The sequence below is a fragment of the Gavia stellata genome, chromosome 27 (assembly GCF_030936135.1).
Source record: "Gavia stellata isolate bGavSte3 chromosome 27, bGavSte3.hap2, whole genome shotgun sequence".
NCBI classification, from domain to species: Eukaryota; Metazoa; Chordata; class Aves; order Gaviiformes; family Gaviidae; genus Gavia; species Gavia stellata.
In genome coordinates this window covers 5,021,845-5,039,601 of record NC_082620.1, presented here as the reverse complement: position 1 = coordinate 5,039,601, position 17,757 = coordinate 5,021,845, and the positions used below count along the sequence as shown (strand labels likewise).

At 45.6% G+C, this 17,757-nt stretch overlaps 1 protein-coding gene across 2 annotated transcripts; it reads right to left on the bottom strand.

The window, feature by feature from the left end:
* Positions 1-1,851: 1,851 nt before the first annotated feature.
* ENO1 (enolase 1) lies at positions 1,852-17,757 on the bottom strand. Of its 2 annotated transcripts, none has more exons than XM_059830131.1 (12): positions 17,702-17,757; positions 11,931-12,024; positions 10,479-10,574; positions 8,097-8,155; positions 6,823-6,892; positions 6,494-6,627; positions 6,104-6,326; positions 4,314-4,511; positions 3,866-4,067; positions 3,371-3,479; positions 2,865-2,923; positions 1,852-2,325 (listed from the first exon to the last, which is right to left on the bottom strand). In XM_059830131.1, the coding sequence occupies exons 2-12, from the start codon at positions 12,013-12,015 to the stop codon at positions 2,256-2,258; spliced, it is 1,305 nt and encodes a 434-aa protein (XP_059686114.1). In that variant the 5' UTR covers positions 12,016-12,024; positions 17,702-17,757; the 3' UTR covers positions 1,852-2,255. The 2 variants fall into 2 exon arrangements, with proteins under 2 accessions (XP_059686114.1, XP_059686115.1); XM_059830132.1 differs by lacking the exon at positions 8,097-8,155 and adding an exon at positions 7,748-7,806.

Below are 17,757 nucleotides of genomic sequence, written 5' to 3'. Positions count from 1 at the left end.
CATGGTTTCAGCCATAGTGAAGATGCCAAAAACTCCTCCTTTCCTCTGTGGAGGGTGTTTAGCATTCTTGGTGCTGCAGCTTCTCCAGTCTTCACACAAGACAAGGCATTTTGGAAATGCCAACAACAGATGAGTCTTTCTAGTTCAAAAACACTGATCAATAGATGCTATAGAAGCCAGGCTTTCCCATCAACAGTCCTCTCTGCTAAATCCTTTCACAGCTATTACTCACGCTAGTACTCGGCAGACCTAACATCTCCCAGCAACTCTTAAACATCTCTGTGCTGGCTTTACCCCTCACAGGGCAGCCTCACACCCTTTCTCCTCTGATGGCAGAACACTTGTACAGGTTTCTTTAGGGATATGAGACACAGTCCTCAGCCTTCTGCATTTTATAGCTCTGTACTTTTAACAGCAGCTTTTGAAATAAGATCTGTGGGTTTTTTTCCCCCAACTAGAACTGAAGATGTTCTTTAAGAGCCAGGGTTTAAGATAAATGACACGTACCCTGGCTTTAAATGTGCCATTTCCATCTTACCAATTTAAAACCGTAAGAGACAAAATCAACTTGCAAGGTGTTGCATTGTGGTGTTGCAACACATTTAAGACCCACAGCGAGGCACTGTTGTGCTCCTCACAGATAATAAAAATTTCCAACCACAGGTAATTTAGTTTCCCAGAACTGAGAGACTAGTAGAACACTCATTGAAGTGAATCAGAAATTAATCTTTTCCTTACAAATCTGCTGTTATGGAAAAAACCCTAAGCAACAAGACCTGGCTTAAACAATGCCTCCCTCAATTGTGCAATAGTCTGCTTTTTCCTGCGGTAAGGGACTGACATTACAACTCTGCTCCCCACTCCCCCCCACCAAGGATGCTGCTCTGACGATGTCTACACAGCACAACAGAACCACAGCAGTGACAGAGCCACTGAACAATCTCTTGCCAAACACCAGGAAAAAAGAATTCTTCCTCCTCAGCTCCAGGATCACAAGCACCAGCTGAGAACAAGCCACATGCTTTGCCATCTCTCTCCCTGCCTGCCCTTCCCCACCAAACCAGCAGAGCTGCAACCTGAACAAAACAAAGAGGTTTGGAAATACAAATATTTACTCATGAGCCTTTTGTTTATGGCCATCTGCTCTCCCACAGCTGGAAATCCCCTGAAGTCTTTTCTCCTCTCATGTGAAATCTGGTACCTAGATACTAATAGGGTAAAAATTAAGTGCAGCTATCAGCTCAACTTCCAATTACACCTTCTATTAGAGAGCTATTAACAAAGCACAAGGGTTCAGAACAGCACCATTCCACAACTCGCTCCTGGGAAACTACATCTTCTCATAGCAACAGATCAAGATGGAGGTTACAAACTCATTTTCAACACCGTTAACACAGTGACAACCTCTTGCTAAAAGCCAAGGCTATCACTGAATGTTTTCAGTAATACTGTGACGTGACTGACAAGCAGACATCTGCTACAGTCCATGATAAAGGTTAATCACAACAGTTATTGTCAGGATACACCTCATCTCTGATAAATGAAGTAAGACCTCAGAGCTTTCTCTCTTCCCCTGCAGGATCACGATTGATCTGGGTTAGAAACCTACTCTTAGTCCCCCTTCCAAGTGAGTACACGTAGCCATGAAGGCCACCTCCTGAGAGCAGGCACATCCATCCAGCTAATTCTTTGTCTATTTCTCACAAAGCAACCCAAGTCCACCCCATGGCCACAGCAACAGCAGTCCAACTCTTGCTCCCTGCACAACAGCTTTACAACAGGGTACAATTATGCAGAGGTAGGTATCCCTGCTCGTCTGTCTCCCCCAAAGCAACTCAAAGCCACACTTCATTGGGTTGTTTGATGCTTTTATTTACCACATGTAAAAACACTACTATTTCTGTTTGCAGGTACCTCTTGCTGCACTGCAACTCACACAGCTCCAAACATTGAAGACCAGACAGGCAGAGAAAGGAACTGAAGTGTTTATGCCCAGAGACACAAGGTCACTATCCCAGAGGGTGTTTAATACACAGAAACCCCTCCCAGGGATTGTTCTACAGAAGCTGTGGAGCATTACAAGTAACAGGTCAGAGTTGGTGAAAACACTAGGTGAAGGAATCTTCTAGGGGGGAAGAGGACCTGCAAACTGGTCTTTTTCCTTCAGCTGCCCTTATCGTTCTAGTACGAGTGACTGCGATCTAAGTAGATGTCTAGTGCTTTAAACCAGAACAGGCATTGACTGATCCACACAGTTAGTTGACACGAGGGTTCCTGAAGTTCCTTCCAGCGAAACGGGCCTTGCTGCCGAGCTCCTCTTCAATTCTGATGGAAAGGGAAGAGAGTGGTGGGTATGAGCAGACAGTGTAGAACCCCTGCATTAGCACAGCTGCTGGCCTTCCGCCACATCACCTGATCTAACTGGTACCAAGGATACTGCCAGAGCCACAGGCCAGTTCCCACCCAGCAACTTCAGTTACGTGCATGTTTAACTGCACTGGTCAGTGTCACCCATCTCACATAACTTCGCCCAAACATTTTAAATGCTTGCCCAAGGGAACTGCATCATGCAGACAGAAAGACAAAGTCTCCTATCTAGTATCACAAGATGCTTTGTATGATGTTCCCCTTCAGCGTGTCTGTTAGGGACATTACCCACCCAACTCATCTTTTAGCCTACAGCCAGTTCTGCAAGCACAGCACCAGCCCCAAAGCACCTCTGCCAGTGTCAGTTTATATCCTTAAGCTGCAGAGTGTTTCTGAGATGCAGAAGACCAAGCTGTGCCCCGAATGCATTAGTGGAGCATCCATTTTATGTCAGGCTTAACCTCAACCCTTTTGCCCCCCCAACCAAAGAGTCTCACCTCAGCAGCTGGTTGTACTTGGCTAGACGCTCAGATCGGCAAGGGGCACCAGTTTTGATCTGAAGGGGAAATCCAGAAGTTAGTAAAGAACTATAGCAGAAATAAGGCCACAGATGCCAACACAAAACTATTCTATTTTGAGTAATATGCATAATCACAAGCTTTATTTCAGCACCAGGCTCTAAATATCTGTATACTCAAACAGGATAGGGCTTGGGAGTAATAAAAGATTGTTAATTTTCTAACAGCTTCAGTATCAGGAAATCCCAATACACCCACTGGAGTTAACTAAGATTTTTTTTTAATTGGTGGTCAAAGGTGAGTTTACACAAGATAACATGTTCCTTCGTCACACTCCCAATTAGACAAATCAGCTTCCTATATACAGAAACAGCAAATATGCATGCCTTAAGCCAGAGCAGACCCCATCTGCTGTGCAGTATGGCTTCATCACCATATTATCTCGTCAAGCAAAAAGGCAAGCTACAGCAGCTACAGATACCAACCTGACCCGTGCAGAGACCAACTACCAGATCAGCAATGAAGGTATCTTCTGTTTCTCCAGAGCGGTGACTCACCATCACACCCCAGCCATTGGACTGGGCAAGCTTGCAGCTAGAAGAGATAAACAGATGAAGCCTCACACCATGCCTATCTGCTTAGCAGCCTTTGCTCTAGTAGTTCTGCAAAGCGGCAGGCATGCCCTGCTTTGGCAAGACAGAAGTGCCCTTTGCTACATGTTAGGGTTAGGATCACACCACAGTGATCAAGAACTGCTTTTACACACACTTAGGCCCAGTGAAGTTGTCTGACATGCCTACATGACTTCAAGACCATAAAGGCACAGGTTTACTTGCCAACATTCTCTATTGATTAACAATTGTTCTCCCTTCACACATGCCCAATTGACAGATTTCTATTCCACTTGATCTGGTCTGTATGTTCACCTCCCTCAATTAGACAACCCCCCTCCCTGGCATAACCAAGAGGGGAGAACTTACGCTTGCAGGGACTCTGTCACAGAGCCAATCTGGTTGACCTTAAGAAGGAGGCAGTTGCAGGATTTCTCCTCCACAGCCTTGGCAATACGCTTTGGATTGGTCACAGTCAGATCATCACCAACCACCTGGATGCCAACACTGCCAGTGAACTTCTTCCAGGCAGCCCAGTCATCCTGGTCAAACGGATCTTCAATGGACACCACTGCAGAGGGACACAAGGAGCTTTAAGACAATGCTACCCTGAAAGGTCTTGTTTGAAAGCAGTGGTACCAAAGTGCTGCAGCCAAGTACTACCCACCTCAAAGAGCATTCCTAAGACCCCTAAAAGGCTAGCTGGTTGTTCTGCTCTTGATCCCTCTTATAAGGGAGGCTGCTTCCTAACTCTTTCCTTCACCATTCAACCCCTACTCATCACTACTACCGTGCTTCTTGTGGATGAACAACTTACAGGGGTAGTTCTTGACAAAGCCCTTGTACAGGTCTGCCAGCTGATCAGGAGAAATATATCTGCTGGGATCATCAGGGGATTTGAAGTCCAGGTCATACTTTCCATCACGGTAGAACTCTGAGGCAGCCACATCCATGCCAATGACAACCTTTTCAGTGTAGCCAGCCTTGCTGATAGCAGTCTTCAGCAACTCCAGAGCTGAAACACGGTAAGGTATTTCTGAGTTCCCGCCAAACATTTTAACTCAAAAGCTATTCATTTACCAACAACAGTACATTCACTTGGCGAAGAGTCTCCATTACCCCCTGCTGAAAGCCCAAAAGGCCTCATAGAAAAAGTTCTTAAAAACTCTCTAACTTCTGAACTGACCGGAACAAGATATTACTTTAATACTGCTTTTAGCTTGTAATACCCTTGAGACACCATTATGGGATTCACAATCTCTTTAGGCAGGACTACATGTCTGCCCAGAAAGCTTAATACTAGATGATACTACATCCTCTTTCAGCTTTATGTATGTGGGCAGGAAGTAGCAACTGCACTTTAATCTCTTTTAGCTCCAGATCAGGTGTTGACCACAAAAGTGGTAAGCATCCAAACCCTGCAGGCAATGTGATATACAGCCTGCCTCTGCAACGGGGCACCCTCTCATTGCATCTGCCTGTTCTCCACTCGCACATTTATATGCAGAAGAGGGAATATAACTACTCAGTCAGAGTCTCTGGATACTACCCACTATGGTACCCTGTTTGACAGAGTCCAAGCAAGGAAATTAAGTATGGTCACAACCAGTAAGACTCTCCCAGTCACCTCTGACTCAAAGCCAAGCAGCTGGGTCAGACAGGCTATTTACAGTAGGAAGCTTAGATCAAGTGTTTTTGTTTGTTTTTTGCTGGGGTTTAAAATGTTAATGTAGTACAAACTGCAGAAGCAGCTGCTGCCAGCAACACAAATTCCTGGGACTGTAATGGTGATTCAAGGTCATCTTCACCGATGTCCGCTAGGGTACAGACCTAGCAAGAGCTGCACGTGACTGTGGGATTCACAAAGGCCCTGATTTCTGGTGCTGGCTCAGCATCTTCAGTGTTAGAAAAGGCAATGCAGTTCAGAAACCACCTTCAACAATAATATTACTAACAGATTTGAAGTAACAACTTAAGAGGGTACTAGTATTCTACTGGCTTATTAGCAGCTCCATTTCTACAAGAGGCAGATAAACAGCTCTTCTGGTACAGTTTTTGTAGGAACAGGTATTTCACCTTCCGCAAGACAAAGTGCCTCCCTCCCCCACAGGTTTCTCAACAGAACTGCTTGGCTGTGGAAGCAGCCAAAATCTCAAGTTCCCAGGCAAGCCTTCACGCACCCCCACGCATTACCAGGCATAGTTCAAACTGTTTTCCTCCTTTGTCAGCAGAAAAACAATTCCACTAAACTCTGACTGCTGATTTCTGGAAAATCTGCAATGCGTGCAGACATTCCCACACCACTTTTCAACTGGAAGGTGGCAAGATTCCCTTAAGCTGCTACCGGAATGAAACCGTAATGAGGCACTGAAGTCAAAGCCATCCTGTCAAGCTGCATAAACTGATGTCTAAGGGAATAGTTCTGTGGTCCTATACTGGACCACACCAGTATAGCATCTTGGAAAGTCTGTCAGGATAGAAGCAGAGCAAAGAAACAGCAGCAAGTTCTACAGCCTACTGATTCTGCTTTCCATTCATACTGGACAGGTACGGTCTTCCTTCTCCAGCTATCAGTTAAGCCTCCTCCCACACTTAGCTCATTCTTACCTTCTTTATTTTCCAGGATGTTGGGGGCAAAGCCACCCTCATCACCCACGTTGGTTGCATCCTTGCCATACTTCTCCTTGATTACATTCTTTAGATTGTGATAGACCTCTGCACCAATGCGCATTGCCTCCTTGAAGCTGTCAGCACCCACAGGGAGGATCATGAACTCCTGCATAGCCAGCTTATTGCCAGCATGGGAGCCACCATTGATCACATTGAAAGCCTTGGAGTAACCAAAAAGAAAAGTCAAGTTAGAATGTTTCAGGGTAAATTGCTAACAGCATTTATGTTAAGACTCTCCATTCTCTAGAAAACTTGATCCAAGACCACAAGACATAATGAAGCACCTGGTCAGATCAAGTCTTTAGCTAGCCCTATCAACAGACTTACAGGAACTGGAAGAATGACTTCTGCATTTCCAGCAAGGTCAGCAATGTGACGGTACAACGGCACACCCTTCTCGGCAGCACCAGCTTTGCATACAGCCAGAGATACACCCAAGATGGCATTGGCACCAAATTTGGCTGCAACAGAAAAATATTGTTTACAGAAGTGTTATGTCTACATGAAGAGACTCAGCAATACCAGCACCACAGTCTCAGTTATGGAAGTGCAGAGCATATGCCATGCACTGCCCATTGTTTCCAATAAGGTAAGCTAGAATTCTATAAACCAATCGTCATCTTTTCACACCTCACTGCAACATAAAGCCCACTTACATTTGTTCTCCGATCCATCCATTTCCAGCATCAGTTTGTCTATCTTTTCTTGCTCCACAACATTGACATTCTGCAAAGAGACACAAGCAAAGCACCGCTTGACACCAAACACAGCACTATGAACTCACCTACCCACTGCATTTTGATTTCCCTGGCAGGCACCAAGACTGCCTAAGGGCAACTACCAGCAGTTCAAGAGACTAGCTGTTGTAATTATCACACAGCAGCATCTTCTGGTCACTTCCCCAGACCAAAGCTGCCAGGTAAGCTGGACACATCAAAAGCCTGTTTTATTCTTCACATTCAGAGCTGTAAGGCTATCATGTCCCTTGACTTCCTGACATCTACACTGCTATCTGCCTGGTAAGTCCTAGTTTATGCCTCTGCAGTGCAAACTCAAAGATGATCAGCTTGCTCATTTAGTACATAGTGTTTGTAACAGTCACTAAGAATGTGCAATCACTTTATGCATTACCACTTAGTCTTGCACCATCCTTTCTAGCTAGAGCTTAGCACCCACAAAGGGCACCAGAATCTCACTCAAGCAGACTTTACTAAGACCCCCTCAGACTCCCTTCCAAGCTAGCCAGCTTGGATAAAACCCAGTCCCTCCCCATCATTCAGCCACCCTTTTAAGCATAAAACAGCTTGCATCTTAACTGCATATCACTGAAATTCCCAGGTGCTTAAGTATTTCTGCACACTGCAACACTAGGCTGCTAGAGATAGTTTTGATTAAGTGTTAGATAGGCAGTCATTAAGTAAACCAATTACCATAGGTCAGTTTGTTCACATGCACTCCAATACACAGGCTAACTCCCCCCCATGTAATACAGTTCCTGTAACTGTCTCTAGAGACAACCCATCAGTTAGGACACACTGGACCAGCATTTGCTGATGTTAGCAGAAGACTGATTGCTCCTACCTTGCTAATCAGTGCAGGTGCAATTGTTTTATTGACGTGCTCAACAGCTTTTGAGACACCTGGAAGGAACAAGCAAATCGGACACTGGTCAACCACACTGGCTACGCAGGCATTAGTAGGTGATCTCAGTAACAATAAAATCTCCAGAATACCACCTCATGCTGTTCAAACATGAATCCAACCTGAGCTTACAGCCAAATCTGAACACTTATAGAGGTCATCTCAACTGAATGGCAGTTGCATGAAGTAAGCATCATCTAGGAATGCCTGCTGCAATGTTAGTTTGCAAGACCATGCACTGGAGAAATTTGTCCAAGTGACAAGGTTGCACTGAAAGCACATCCATTACCTGTGTACACAATGCTGTCGCCAGGAACTCGTTAACATATTTAACAGCTCTGGATACACCTGACAGAAGCGAAATGGACAAGAGAATCAAGGAAGAGATGAAGACTCACAGCCAGAAACAAAGCCAGTCATGCAAGAAAAAGAAAAGGACACAAATAGGTAAACAGACCTACAAGTGTGCAAGTGTCTGATACTGAGCAGCAGACTAGAAATAAAAGGGTTCAAAGGGTAGAGGAAATTGTGCATCAGCCAGCAAGGCTGTATTTGGTCTTTCCACCCAGGTTTCCGTACTATTGCGAACACCACTGTGGACCCAAACCTCCAGTGGCTTAATGACAGCAGTTAGAAAAGGTTTTAGGATAGACTACTCCTACCCATTCATAGAATGGACAAGTAAGGGGTGTGCTGGTTTTGGCTGGGGTAGAGTTAATTTTCTTCATAGTAGCTAGTATGGGGCTGAGGGGAAAGAGAAAGGTTTCCCCAGAAGTTAAGCATGCAGCAGCTCAGGCATTTCACTATCTGCTATCACTTCGCAACATTGCTAAAGCATCCCCTTAGCACATGTTTTACATTTGATACAAAGATGAAGTATACTGTCTCTGTACCTAGACACAGGCACAGAAATTAATTGTCTGCTCTAGCTTCAGGCAGGGAACAAAGCACGAACACAGCACCATCCTTTTAATCTATGTGGACCCACCACTGCATAAACCAGCAGTTCCAGTATAAACTTGCTTCTTCCCCATAAGCAGATACCATCATTGGCCAGCTACCAATATTAGCCTAAGGAATACTGTCATCCCTGTATAGTGTTTAAAGATGTCCAAAGACCTATGCTTCAGAACTGATGAATGCTAATTAAGTACACCCTGAACCACATTAATTGCCTTTTAAATGGTCTAAGTCTGCAGATTTGTATTACAAAAGACCTACAGCTATCTGCAACTCATCCCATTTGGTGATTATTTTTTCCTAACTCATGTTATTCCCCAGCTGACAAAAACCTTCAGCTGTGATAGCCTGTTGTGGAAGCTCAGACTACTGTATAGCTAAGCATCATGAAGAACTGCCTGTAGGATCAGATTTAACAAGTCTGAGGACACACACATTTAGCACACTGAGGTAAGTACACATTTACTCTTCAATGAAAAGTGCCCTAGGTAAACAGCATAAGCTTTTCAGCTCTTTGGGATATTCAGTCACCTAATTTATTCTGTGTTAAAGTAATAACAACCATGAGTCTTCTCAGACCAGGCTCTCCAAGTTCAATTCAGTAGTTATCCATGCTAACCACTCTTTCTTAAGAAGCACAAAATATTTCAGCTTCCTTTCACCTGACTGGCAGAAAAGTTTGAAGACAAGTAATTCTCTGCCCCAGCCAAAAGTTAAGTTGATTGCATATGCTTGGAAGGCATCACCAATGCTTTTACAGCAGCAAGCTAAAAAGGAATCCTGACTGTCCAAGCTCTTCGAGTAGTCTTAAGTTACTATTAGAATGTTTATTAGGTAATGATATCTTGTACACAGCTATTCATTTTGTCCCATAGCTGTTCCCAAGCCAGTCTGGTGACTGCTGTGTTTAGTTTCCTTTCAGAACACACAATCAGTCCCCAGGCAACTCAAATATTACACCATTAACAACCTTAAGTATCCTGGCTACCTATAACGACAGACAGGAAGCTGAAGTGGCTTTAGCTATTACACAGTCCAAAACAAAAGCACCTTCCATGATTACCAGTGTAAAGCTGCACTATAGCTGTGTTCAGCAGTTGGCATGAACCTCAGGTTCAGGATTTAAAATGCTGGGATCTAAGGAGTCTTTAGTGCCAGAGCAGATACATTTAACAGTTCTTTGAAAATTTGGTCTATGAAGAGATCTTGAGACTAGCTGCAGTACCACCAAGCCTTTTGGAGCAGGTAGTTTAGATGCTCTTACAACACACTACTGAAGCACTCTGTACTCTGACACGCAACAATGCGCAGGGCAACAGGAGTGGCATAACAAAGTATGTTTGGGCATACTGTACTAGAGGCATTATCACCTAGCTGGCATGCCTGAGCTCCACATACCCACCTATGGAAGTACAGTGATCTCCACCACTATGAAGCTGCACTGCTGGAGGCAGAATCACTCTCCACATTGTCCGCCGGAAAATCCAGCAGCCTGTGCTTTACATCTGCCCCAACCATGCAGCCTGCACATGGCATACATTGCTATCATCTTACTGTAAACCTCCACTGCTTTTGCTTAATTGCCATGCCTTGTACAGAATATGAACAGCAGTGAAGGAGCCCATGCATCCTCTGCTACAATCTGGCATAAACATATGCAGCAACACAGCCATTGTAACGGGCCAAGCTGGGTACCAAAATTCAGGTTTACCTTTCCCCATGTAGCGTGTCTTGTCATTGTCACGAAGCTCCAGAGCTTCATAGATTCCAGTTGAGGCACCGCTGGGAACAGCGGCTCTGAACAGACCTATTTACAACAGAAAAGAACCCTCTTAGCCCATACAAACCCGCAAAACGTTCTCCACCCATACTCCATCCCAACCTACCCCATACTTCCATCCCTGGAGATTGGAGAGGTCATCTCTAAACCACATCTCTGCTCACTTACAGAGTCATCCTGAGAGCTGTTCGCTCCTTTACAGCATCACCAATTCATCAGTGTCTCCCTCATACTGATCAACAGCAAGCTGACTCACTCATTCTCTTCCACTGTGCATTTCAAGTGTTTAAGTTTGGGAAGCCACCCATTCCCCTCCCAAAAAAGACAGCTTTCTTCGCTGAATTTGCTTTTGAGCTCAGCCTGGCAGGTGAGCTGTTAAGTTTTTCTAAGCTATGGCACATAAGGGACAATTAGGAGGCCTATTTTGTTCATATGAGTTCTGAGCTCTCCTGACAACAGCACAGCCACCCAGACAGGCCATTCTTCCAGCCAAGGATGCTGAACTTTGAGCAAATCAGTACACTGGAGTCTGTTCTGCCTGTGGTTCAAGATGCCAGCTTCAATCTCCAGTCTTCCCCTTATCCCACTACAGCAAAGAGCTTAGGAGGGGCAATCTCATTAAATGACTGCATTAATCTTTTGAGGCAGAAAGATCAGCTATTTAGTTAGGGTATTACAGCTATTGTATTTGCTCATTCCACCAAACCACACTGGTATGTGTTTGCACAATGCCTTTGTCAGATCCTATCAGATATGGGATGAACAACTAACAGACCAAGGGAAAGTCCTACAATAATTAAAAAATGTAAGATGTTATATGTGAAAACACAATTAGACAAGTTGTTTAGTCATGCCTGAGAACTTATGCAGAGAAGAAACCATTACCCAAGATTCAACTCAGCAGCAAAAGACTGTTTCATTACACAAAGTGACTGCTAGACAAATCAAGAATTAAACTTGAAGTGCAGTCATACAGAATTTGGGCAACACTGCAAACTAAGACCATTAGCAGCTGCTTAAGGACAGGAACGAAGGCCTTGTTAGCACCAAGTTTACAAATGCTATCCCAGTTTACACTCAGGGCAAGGGGAGGAAGGCAGGTTTGGATTAACACTTGCACAATTTAGACTGTAAGAAGTGGCGCACTTCAAAAAATGCTTCACTGTCCAGGCCAGTATCTTGAGCTCCGCAAATTCATCCCAGCAGAATGAGGTAGAGTTTTTTACTGCAAGTCCCACAGCAAGCTCAGCAACATGTTATATGTATGGAGGAAAGAGTAAGCACAATTCCACTGCTAGAACAGCACAGTTGGTATACTTTTGACTGCCTCTTCAGTTCTATCAGATAGAAGAAAAGAATGTACATCTACAGCTAAGGACTCACCTTTGTTGGTAAAGAGGTCTACCTCAACAGTGGGATTCCCACGAGAGTCAAAGATTTCACGGGCATGGATCTTGAGAATGGACATCTTTAACACCTGAAAAGAAGAGTTCAGCATTAATCATAGAATGGTTTGGGTTGGAAGGGGCCTTCAAAGATCATCTAGTTCAACACCCCTGCCATGGGCAGGGACATCTTTCACTAGATCAGGTTGCTCAAAGCACAGCCCAACCTGACTTTGAACACTTCCAATGATGCAGCATCCACAACTTCCCTGGGCAACCTCTTCTGGTGTCTCACCACAAAAAATTTCTTCCTTACATCCAAACTTAATCTACCCTCTTCCAGTTTCAAACTTTCAGTTTTAACCTGTTCATCAATATTCTTCAAACACAGCTCTGTGCAACCAATATGTCTCTTTTTTAAACACAAAGAACAACCTGCACACCTCTCCTTCCTTGCCTACCCCTCCTGAACAGTTTATAGCAATCGATTGCAGCACTCCAGTCGTGTGATTCATCTCACCAAGTTTCAGTAATAGAAATTAGATCATAGCTTTCTAGGTGCACAGGGGCTTCCACTTCCTCCTGTTTGTTACCCATGCTGCATGCATCGGACAGTTCAGTTGGGCTACCAACCCTGCCAACTTTTTAGAACAAGCCTGAATTCCTTTGAGGCATTTCACAACTGTTTCCCTGTTGGTTCCTGATTTATCAGCAGCCCCTGGCTCTTCTCTGTTACTCTAAACTCCATTTCTTTCCCCCACTAAGTCTAGCTTAAAGCTCTCCTTAAGCCTGGCCAGCTTGTTGGCAAAAATGCTCTTGCCCCACTTGGTCAGGTGATTTCTATCAGCTCCCAAAAGACCCAGCCTTCTCTAAGGTTGATCCATGATCACAAAAGCCAAAATCCTGATTATGGCACCAGCTAGGCAGCCAGTCAATCACCCATTGAATTTACCTCCTCTTTCCTGAACCCCTTCCTCTGACTGAGAGGATGGAGAACACCACCTGTGCTCCCAATCCTTTTAACATTGCTCCAAGGGACATCGTCTCTTTCGATGCTTTGAGTTACCTCATTGCAGTATCATGAGACCCTACACAGAATAGTAGGAACAGATGGTAATTTGTAGGTTTCAGCAGGCTTGGCAGCCTCTCAGTGATGTCACGAATGCAAGCTTCTGATAGGGCAGCAAACTTCCCTAGAGAAATTGTCTGAATGGAAAACAGGCCCTTCAGTGCCTCTCAGTAAGGAACCTCTAATTACTAATACCTTACATGCTCTTCTGGCAGCACCAGTTCTAATGCAGATGGGTGGCTAGACCAACTTTGCATGGTTTGCTTTTCCTGGATCCTGTCTATTAATTGCATGTTTTTCATTCTTCAACCCCAGAGCATCATGTCTGTTATGCAGGAGCATTTCAGAGGATGGGGAAGGTTCTTCCACCCCAAGTGGAGACAAGGGTCCAGGCTCCTTTATCTCGTGCATAACTTGCCCAGCATTAAGGCAGGGCTCAGCATGGCACAGTGCACAATACCATCTATCTCTCTCCTGCTCACATCCCTGGATACTGCACTGCCTCTTGAGCTCCTCTAACACAGCTACTTGTTTGAGGAGTTTCTCCCCATCGTTGCACTTGCAGCTATGACATCCACTGCTGCCTTCATGTGCCAGGGGGACTTCCAGATACTGATGCTCCACGCAACCTAAGGTCTGGACAGCTATTCCAGTCCTTGGGAGGACTGTTTAGGTGGAGACATCAGCATAGGTAAGCTGTAGTGTTTCTGCTTGGCTTTCAGCCACAGCCTTGCAGCTGCAGCAGTTGGACACCATTCTCTTTCAGTAGGTTACACTCTCCTTACAGTTCTTAAAAGTCCACTAAAAGTGGTAATTCTTTTGAAAAATGTCATCCTTCTAATTCCCTGGAGATCTCAAGCTTCCAGGTAGGCCTGCACAGCCACCACTTAGTTGGTGTGACCATCAGGTTGCAGCCTAAGCCTGCAGGTGAGCAGAGCAGGCAGCAGCCCAAACCCTGGCACACTCCTCCCAGGAGAGCTGCCACACCAACTGCTGATGCTGCTCCCAACAGACACCTCTCCCTGTTTCCACACACTGGTTGCTGGTGCTCCCTAGAGGCTTCCAGCAGCTTGAACTGGCCACAGGCACAGCTGGCACCACCCAACTCTCACTCACCCCTCATGAGACCTGCTGCCTGGTCTCTCTCCCACACAGTCAAGGGTGCCAGGAGAGCAGAAACCCCCTCAGACACCCTCCGCGGGGACCTCATGAGCCTTGCACTCCTTTCAGCATGCATCACCTGCTGCTGCTAGCATCAGCTTGGCATTGATATCCTGTAATAACACCTGCAGTCATGAGAACAGTTTAAAAACATCACCTCACACTACTTCAGCTGGGAAAACTTTATACTTGGTGAGAGTTAGAGCCATATGTTGAGAGGACAGAAATTTCAACCTAGGTGGGAAGAACAATTTAAAACCAGAAGCCTTGTTTCCAGAGAGATCTAAGGGAATGTCAGCTCAACACATAAGAGCAGCAAAGCAATCCTAATAGAGGCAGTCTTTGCTACTGGTTAGAATTCTTTTTGATTGAAGACTGAAGTGCAACAGTTCTTAGTATGCACAGCAGCTGTTCAGAGCCAAATGTAACCTATCTTGAAATAGAAACAGTCACAGCTCTAATTAAGAACTTGCATTAATAGTTACACCCATCTTAAGTATTTACAGGAATAGCTTTTCCTCTTAAAAGGAAGAAAAATCACCACAATCTTCTGAATACTTCCTTTTCCCCGCTTCTCACATATCTACACACTTTTCAAGAAAACTGCAGTAAGGAATGGCTTATGTAAGCTCAGCTACATTTAAAAAAAACCAAGTCATACAAATGCCTGTAAGCCATCGACTGGCACCAAACCCACTTCATCTGCAGAAGAATGAAGCTCAGCCTCAGACACAGAACTATCTGGAAGCTGGCTTTTTGGCAAGCCAATGTGGGTGGTAACCTTGTTTACAGAAATGGTCACGAATCTCTCTGCAGTTACTGCAAAGTTAAGAAAACAGGGCCTTAGAAATACTGCTGCTTGTATGGAGTGTGTGTGGGGGTTAACTTCATACACTCATTCTTCCTCCACAGCAAATTTTTCCCTCCCCATGTTAAAAGCAAGTCTAGCCGTTTGTCCCCTTGGCTTTAAAGTGTCCCTTCCAGTTGTCCTGCCTCTAAGCAGGATGTTGTATAAGGCAGCTCAAAGATTTTAGATATTGCCAGTTTTACAGTAAGACCCCGCACACTGACAGACGATATGGCTACCCTAAGAAGCAAGGCAACTTACTTCAAGCTGGCCTTCACATTGCCACTACTTAACTTCAATCAGTAAATATGTCAGCTAGAAATAAATCCCTGCAACTCTCTAGTTATCAGGCCCATCCATGCTAACACTTATCTCTCTGCACTTGCACTGAGCAATGGCTAACAGGAAGAATCCCCATTTATCTGAAAAGGGCTTTCAGAGCTTATTAGGCTGGCACCTGCTATGCATTACTTCCATTTTCAGAACCACCGCTTTGCGACAAAACATTAGGTGCCTCATTCTTTGAAAGCACAGCCAGCTCACAGGAAGTCTTAGTGCAAAAACTGTTTGCTCACCTTCACAAACAAGGTGGCACTTCAGGAATACACACTGAAAGAGCTTCACTGGCAATGTCTGCCAGGTTTGACATCACTCAAGTGTCCTTGACAAATGACCTCTCCAGCAGTCCCCTCCCTTTTCTTTAGAAGGAAGCATTTCACAGCACTGTGCCATTCCAGAAATTCCTCACACCATTTTTTTTTGGCTCATTTTGCACACCCCCTCACTTCCATGTTCAAGAAACAGTTTTCCCACTGAGCTATTCCTGGGTAAAAATCTGATGCTGTTTAGCTCGTCACAGGCTGAGCATTACGTGTTCTGCCTCAATCAATTCAGTCAACTCATCCAGAAAGTAAGAATCAGCCTGTGCACAGGCCTAGCTGTGGAAACGCCAACTGAACGCAAGAGAGCTCATCAGTAGCACTGCCTGCTCCAGACCTTTGTACTTAGTGATGGAGCTAGCCAAAACCATGCAAATACCATAGCGGTATTTAATGCGTGCATTGACTTAAACCTTTTTTTATACTATAATCTGTTGGCAAGGTCAGTGCCTCCCTTCAGGAGGCAAACTAGCTCTCCCGGCCTTCCCAGGAGCACACATGTTATTACCTTCTTCAAGGCTAAGTTACAGCCCAACACACCACTGCCAGTTCTGAGCACTAGCTCCACTCTCAACTGAAGTCCAAGAAATCACCACTTACTGCCTATCTGATCCTGTGCTCTGCACAGGGAACACAGTACTTTAACACCAGTGCAGACTACTCCAACCTAAAATCATTCCCAGAGATTTTATTTACAGCCTACTTTTATCACCAAAAGCTGTACTTCCGAGTTATTTTGCAGCCACATTTCTCTTAAGTCAAGACAGGGTTGACCGAGCACTGCAAGCATCTGAATGGATATTAAAAAAACAACAGTAAAGTTCAGCCATAGAAAGAACTATTGTCTTATTACAGAACTGACATACAGTTATCAGTGGAAGTCTTACATGACTTAAAGGTGCTCTAAGACTGCACGTCTCATACCATCACTGCTCTGAAAAAAGCTTACTGCTCATTAGACCTTTGACCTCACTGTATTAGATCCCAATATATCAATTCCACTGCTGAAGCACTCCTAAAAGCTGGACAAATGCAGCCCAACAAGGGCACCTTCTAATCTCATTCCCTTGTGTGCCACTCGGTATTAATTCACCTCTATGCTCTGCAACACGATGCAATGTGTTTTAAATAATGCCTGACAGGGCAACGTGTCACAGACACGTTGAACCACTTTCTCTTCTCGTTGTTTAATAAGATGGAGGCCTGAAACTGCATTGCCTCAATCTGTGGGTTTGGATGACAAACTTCACTACTTCCTGCCAGGCTCAGAAAGTCATAGCCCTGCCCTGTGACTCAGCAGTCAAAGTAACGGAACAAGAGAAAGACCAAGATCCTCTCCGGCAACCCTGCACGAGGCAACCTGGCTAAGAGGGAATTTTTCCCCCCCCCCCACCTTAACATCCAGAGATGCACATCAAGTTGTCAGGTGCAGTCCCCACAACTGCTGCCTTGAGATAACTAATACTTAATTAACCCCACTGGGAGACCTAAGGCACGCAGATTTGAGCGCTGACATCAAACATTAAATATTTGAGATGTGAAGCTGAAGGACATCCACTGCCACTAAAGAGGCGAAGGTCCAAATCACGACACGCAATCCAAGAGCAACTGTTAATGATTAAGAGAGAGAGGTTAAACCCTGCCTTTGACAGAAGCCTTGACCCACCGTACTCCCCAGAAGGTTCTACCCCCCCGGCGCACGCTGGCGGGGCTATGGCCGGCGCAGGCCTCCCCCCGCCCCCGCGATGCGGCTGCCGCGCTGTGAGGCGGGAAGCACGCCCACAGCGGCCAGCACCCGCTCGGAGACCGCCTAGGCCCGGCCCGGTTCGGTTGGCAGGCAGGGCCGGCGCGGCCCCCTCTCACGGGGGCGGCGGGGGCTCCGGACCTGCTGCCCGGGGAGACCGGGGGAGGGAGAAAGGAAACCGCGGCCCCACCGGGACCTCTCGCCCCGCGTACAACTGCGGGGAGGCTGGGCCGCTGAGGCCACGCTCGGCCATGAGGCCGAAAGGCCCTGCCGCCGCCGCCACACTCACCTGCGCCCCGGCAGCCGCGCTCCGCACCACAGCCCCACTCGCCGCCTCACCTCTGA

Bases quoted from the DNA above. Each gene is read 5' to 3' on its own strand.
- ENO1 (XM_059830131.1), bottom strand. From the start codon at position 12,015: ATGTCCATTCTCAAGATCCATGCCCGTGAAATCTTTGACTCTCGTGGG. The intron at 4,512-6,103 runs GTAAGAATGAGC...ACCGTGTTTCAG, and splicing joins CATCCTGGAAAATAAAGAAG to CTCTGGAGTTGCTGAAGACT. The intron at 3,480-3,865 runs GTAAGTTCTCCC...TATCTCTTCTAG, and splicing joins GTGACAGAGTCCCTGCAAGC to CTGCAAGCTTGCCCAGTCCA.